This window comes from Ursus maritimus, unplaced genomic scaffold (genome assembly GCF_017311325.1).
Source record: "Ursus maritimus isolate PB19 unplaced genomic scaffold, ASM1731132v1 scaffold_14, whole genome shotgun sequence".
NCBI classification, from domain to species: domain Eukaryota; kingdom Metazoa; phylum Chordata; class Mammalia; order Carnivora; family Ursidae; genus Ursus; species Ursus maritimus.
In genome coordinates this window covers 60,745,598-60,751,232 of record NW_024423786.1, presented here as the reverse complement: position 1 = coordinate 60,751,232, position 5,635 = coordinate 60,745,598, and the positions used below count along the sequence as shown (strand labels likewise).

Sequence of the window (5,635 nt, the reverse complement as noted above, 5' to 3'; positions counted from 1 at the left end):
CCGGGAGGGAGCCAGGGCAGGAAGCAGGCCTTCCCTGGTGGGGGCTGAGGTGAGGGCTGGCCCAGGGAGCGGGACAGATATACAAGGAAGGACACGCGGAGAGCGGGCTCCCTGCCAGAGATCCCCGCCTCCTTGCCTCCCCCACCTTTCTGGCGCTGCCCCCTTGTGGGTGGAGAAAGGTGATATCGTCCAGAGTCAGGATGATCTTGTTGGGGCCAGAGACCATTTGGATGTGAAGTAGCCGATGCCTGGGAGAGAAAGGATGTCATCTGCTCAAAGGGGACCCAAGTCCATGAGCGGAGACCCACAGGGGATAATGTTGGCTCAGGGGAGAGCAGCCATCCCCAAACCAAACACCCTCTGCTCCTCCAGCCCTTGGGGCACCTCCCCCTCCCCTAGTCCTCCTTTTCTCTAGTCTTGAGTGGACCCAGCCTGCAGTCCTTGTTGCCCAGATGCCACTCTGGGAGGTGGAGAGCCGAGCCCATCCCCCACTATCTCAGGGCCATACTCACCTCACGTAATGGGCCAGGAAGGCCCCCATCAGCCCCATGCCAACCACCAGGAGGAAGCCGGTGAAGACGAGGCCGGGCTCCACGCCTGGAGAGGCAGTGAGAGGAGGGACGCTGAGGACCCCGCGGCCAGAGGGAGGCACCCTGTCTAACGAGGTGTGCGGTCCTGTGAGATCCTGCAGGCTCTAGCAAAGGTGGATGGGAGCCCAGAAGAAGGTCTAGGGAAAGACCATGGGTTCTGCGGAGGGGAGCCTCTGGGAATGCTAGAAACGTTCCAAGAGGGCTTTGGGGGCTTGGCCAGAGAGAGGTTCCGCACAAGCCAGGGGTCTGAGGAGGACCTGGAAGGAGTTACGGGAGGAGAGTTCACTCTCTTTCACCACTTTGTGGAGGGTCCGTGCTGACCGTTTCAGCGGGGGCGGGGGTGCTCGCCCTCACCTCCGTTGCAGATGCTGTCTGGCTCGAACCAGCACGAGGGGTCGGGCCCAGGTGCTCCTCCCCCTCTAGGGAAATGCACCGGGGTCCCAGCGGAGCGGAGGGAGCCCCGGGTGGGGTCCAGCACGTATGTGGCGAAGAAGCGGTCCCCCGCTGCATCCGTGTCCAGCAGCACAAACAGGGGCTCCTCGGCTCCCCCCAGTGACCCGCAGAAGCCGGGCACCCGGGAGTCCTGCATGTGGCGGGCCACCGCCGCTCCGGACACCCAGCCGCCCCCTGCGGCCGCCCGCGCCCGGGCCACGCCGCCCGCCAGCAGGAAGACCGCATCGTAGATGGTGCCGAAGAGTGGGGACACCTGCGGAAGGAGAGGGCGGGCCCAGGGTTTGGGGTCAGCGCCCACACACAGACGCGGGCTGACTGGTCCACCTAGCCTTTCTCTGCTTCTTTCAGGCCCTCAAGCCCAGCGAGTATAGACTGTTCACACCTCGTTAGTGCTTCCCCGCGTCCCTCGGTGCTCCCTCCTCCTCTCTCCCCATTGGCTCTCTCCTCTTTTCCTCTCTCCCCATTGGCGAGAGCTCTCTCTCTCTCTCTCTCTCTCTCTCTCTCACCCCCCCCACCCCCATTGGCTCCTCCCCTCTCTCCACTGGCCCACTCTCTTCCCCTCTTCCCATTGGCTCTCCCTTCCCCTCTCCCCATTGGCTCTCTCCTCCTCTCTCCCCATTGGCTCTCTTCTCCCCCCTCTTCCCCGCTGACCTTCCCTCTGTCCATGGTTCTTAGGCTCTTCTCACGGCTGGTTATTCCTACTCTCCATCACCGACAGCTCCCCTCTTCTCTTTCCTGTTGGTTGCCCTGCTTATATTTTTAATATCATTACCTCTTATTCACCTAAAATTCTCCTGTCCGATCTTTTGGTTGGCTTCTACTATTTTTCCTTCTTTTCTTTCCCCAAGGCTATCACCCCATTTCATCAAGCTTATTTTCCCCAGTTCCCATCTCTCCCAGTGCCAGGCACTGTGTAAAGCAGTAGGTGACGCTGAGATATTGATAAGATAGAGTCCCTGCCCCGAGGAATCTTTCATCTAGTAGGGGAGACGGACACGGAGCCTGAGGCAGGGCCATGGGTGAGGGTAGGGGGGAGGAGGAGAAGGCGTCCAGAAGAAATGACCATCCTTCAGAGAATTAATCAGAATTATCTGGGAGAGGGGAGGGACAGGAGAGAGGGAAGAGTACACCTGGCAGCACAGAGGCAAAAGAGAAGGGCACGTTTAGGGAACCCGAAGTAGCTTGGTCTGGTTGAAGTTTAAGGAAGATGGAAGAGAGAGGAAGACAAGAGACCTGTTAAGCCGTTTGAAGAGACCTACATCTATCCAGGGCGAGACAAGCCCCTGTGACACAATCAGATCTGTCCCATTTCTGAAGTTTGAACTGATCATTGGGGGAGAAAGGCCCGGGGCAGATAAACACTGAAGCAGAGACCATTTGAGAGATTTTGTTTCAAGATTTAGATCAGGAGTGCTGTGGCCTGAACCAAAGCAGTGACAGTGGGGAGGGAGAAGGTGGATGGATTCAAATGGCTTTTACAAAGTCAAAATGACGGGACCTGATGTCTGGATGTAGGGGTGGGGGAGGGGAGAGGAATCAAGGGTGACTTCCAGGGGTCTCACAGGGAGTCAGGGGCAAGGTTGTCCCAGTTAGGGAGAACTGAAGATGCGTTTTCATCACTTCCTCCACCCGCCCCCGCATCCCATCTCACCACTGTCCTAACTGACTCGTGATCTCCTCTTGATATTGACTCTTCCCATCCTTTCTCCCATTGGCTACCCAAGTCCTCTCGGAGGAGACTAGGACCATTGGCGGGGAATATCTCACAGCCGTCTCTCAAGAGCAACCCTTTGAGTGGGGGCCTTTGTGGTGGTTAATTTATTGCCCGCTGACATCTAAACTCCCTTCTATCTTAGCGGTTTCCAGCCCCCTCCCCTTTCTATGAGTGGTATGAAGTTAGATGGTCTAAACCAGGGTTCTGGAATTTCAGGGAATCCTGAGCGTTAACTGGTTGCTGGGAGTACGCTGTGGATCTCGATGATTATGGAAGCCCCCGGCTCCACCTCTAGGGACCTCCTGCTTCTCACAAGATGTCAAGGTTCTCAAGAAGTGATGACCACCAGAGGAAGCCCCACTACACTGGGCATGGAGATTGGATCTGCATCCTTCCTCCTTCCTGTTCTCTTAAGAATGCCAGCCGTGTATTTCAGACTGTGCTGGGCGTGGGTTTGCTTTGAAGCAGACTGCCAAACATTGCAGTGTGGAGGTGGCGAGGGTCTACTGCTTGGAGCTGGGCTCACGCGGTCTCACTGCCTACACTCCGGAAGCAATCCCAGTACTAAGATGCCCGAAGCAAGACCAGAACCGCTGCATCACCCAGGAAACTTCAGAACAGGTGGGGCTGCTAGCTAGTCTCCCTACTGGCGCCATCCTCCCGTCTCCCGTTGACTCCATCCTCTGATTCCACTGACTATCCACTTCTCATTGCCTCCATCCTCCTCTCCCCTCTCTGGCATCTCCTGCTCTCCATACCCCTCTCCTCCCCCCTTCCCTCCTCCCTGGTCCCTCTACCTGCTCCAGATTGAGGTCAGAGGGCAGCTCCTGGCGCTCCTGGGCCCTGCGCAGGCTGTCCATCACGCTGCCTCCCGGGGGACAGTGACGCGTGAGGGTGAGCACGGCATCGTGGGCCCTACGAAGCTGTGAGCTGTTGGTGAGCGCGGCCAAGGCCTCCGGGCCCGGGGACAAGGCATAGTGGAGCGTGTCGAAGGGCAGGAAGACCAGGGAGCCGTCGGCCAGGCCCAGCTCTTCCGCAGCCTGCAGCAAGCAGCGCTGCTCCTCGCCGCCCAGCAGCACCGAGTGCATCACCATGATCACTGCTGCGGACCGACGGAGACGGACAGGCCGGCTCACTGCGGCGCCCCGCTGCCTGCCCGAGGCACTGCCCCCCTCCCCGCACCCTGCAGGGGAGCCTACCACTGACTCTGGGCCCGTGCTGGACCCTCCTCAGGGCCTCCCGGGCTCCGGACAGGTCCGAGGGTTCCATGGTAGTTACCAGGGCCACGGGCAGACCGCGGGCCCTGAGGGCGGCGGACAGCGCGCGTCCCGCCTCCACCCACAGGTCCTGGGGCGCGGTGACCAGGGCCACGCGCGCCCAGCGGAACGCGCGGAGGAGAACGTAGAGGGCGTCTGCCGCGGGCGTCCCGGCGGGGGCCGTCGTGCCCGCCGCCCGCGTCCCGGGGCAGCCCCAGGGCACCAGCGCCACCCCCGCCTCTTGGGCTAGGAGCTCGGCCGGCCGGCAGGCTGCGGGATTCACAGGTCCCACGAGGCCCGAGACGCGGCCCAGCGCAGAGGACACCGCCCCCAGGGAGCCCGGCGTCCGGCACGGCTCGGGCAGCAGCGTGACCTCGAAGCGGGGGCTGCCTTCCAGGGCTGGGTCGCGGTGCAGGCGGGCGGCGGCCAGGCGGGCGGCCAGGTCCGGGCGGGCGCGGGCGAAGATGGGGTCGCAGGCCCAGGGGCCCAGCACCCCCACTGTGAAGCCGGCGGAGAGGACGGAGGGCGGCAGGAGCAGCAGCAGCAGCAGCAGCAGCAGGAGCCGGAGCCGAGGAGGTCGGGGCCAGGGCAGGGCCCTGGAGACACCGGGCAGGGCCGGAGCCCACCGCGTGGGGGCGCAGAGCCGGGGGTCCGGAAGCCCACCCGCAAGGAGGGCTCGCGCTCTCATCGCCGGCTGCTGGGGGCAGAAGCGGGGCCGGGTGAGTGGACGAGGCCCCCAGAACTCTCTTAGGGCTCTCTCCGCAACCCCCCAGTTTCTCAAAGCCCAACTCACCCGGGACGGGGTCCCACTTCCACAGTCCCCTCCTCGGGCTCGGAGGACTCTATGCGGGTTAAGGGCATGGCCTGGAAGCCCACCGCACCCCCCACCCCCAAAACCCTGCTTCTCCTGCTGACTTTTCCCCTCTTGCCTGCCCCTCCTCCCTCCTCAGAGCCATCGGGGGTCAGTGGAGACACGCCCATGCCCTCCTTAGATCCGTTTGGGGCAGAAGGGACCGGAGTCCCTGCGGAGGGGCTTTGCCACTCACCGGAAAGTCTGGGGCTCGGGCCCAGGCCCCGGGTGAGGGGTCACAGGGCAGATCCCCCTTCTGACGCCCTCCCACAGGTCTCCTTTGCCAGCCCGGCCCAGGGCGGGGGTGTGGGAACAGCTGTCCGGAGCCCTTAATCTCCCCAAGCTGATTAGGGTCCCTTAATCAGGCAGGGAGAAGTTGGTGGAGGATGGGGCTCCCTGCAGTGGGATCTATCCTGGCTGCCAGGCAGCCAGCGGATTGTTTCTCCTCCATGCCTCTCAACCCGGCCCCGGCACCCAACATGAAAGCAGCTGCAGGTTCCCCTTTTCAAGCTGCTGCCGCATTACCCTGCTCAGCCTGGAAAACAATAAGATGAGCCCGTGGGCCATCAGTTCCATGTGGGGGGGATGGGGGATGGGAGAGTGGGGGGGTGTCTCTCGGGCTCATTCCCTCCAATCATCTGTTTCCACTTTTTGTCCCCAAGTCCAACCCCTGTCCCTTGGCTGGCAAAGTCCCCATAAGACCAAACCCAAACCAGTCTGATATCTGTCTTTCTTCTCTCATCTGCCCACACTTAATTCTCTGATTTCCACT

At 61.7% G+C, this 5,635-nt stretch overlaps 1 protein-coding gene across 1 annotated transcript in view; it reads right to left on the bottom strand.

The window, feature by feature from the left end:
- GUCY2D (guanylate cyclase 2D, retinal) overlaps positions 1-4,701 on the bottom strand; it is a 14,405-nt gene extending 9,704 nt beyond the window's left edge. Inside the window, exons 1-5 of the mRNA XM_040628219.1 lie at positions 3,957-4,701; positions 3,555-3,859; positions 945-1,296; positions 513-597; positions 146-248 (exon numbers count right to left, since the gene is read on the bottom strand). Of these exons, the coding sequence (XP_040484153.1) occupies positions 146-248; positions 513-597; positions 945-1,296; positions 3,555-3,859; positions 3,957-4,701 (1,590 nt within the window). The remainder of the gene's footprint in view (positions 1-145; positions 249-512; positions 598-944; positions 1,297-3,554; positions 3,860-3,956) is intronic.
- Between the last annotated feature and the right edge of the window lie 934 nt (positions 4,702-5,635).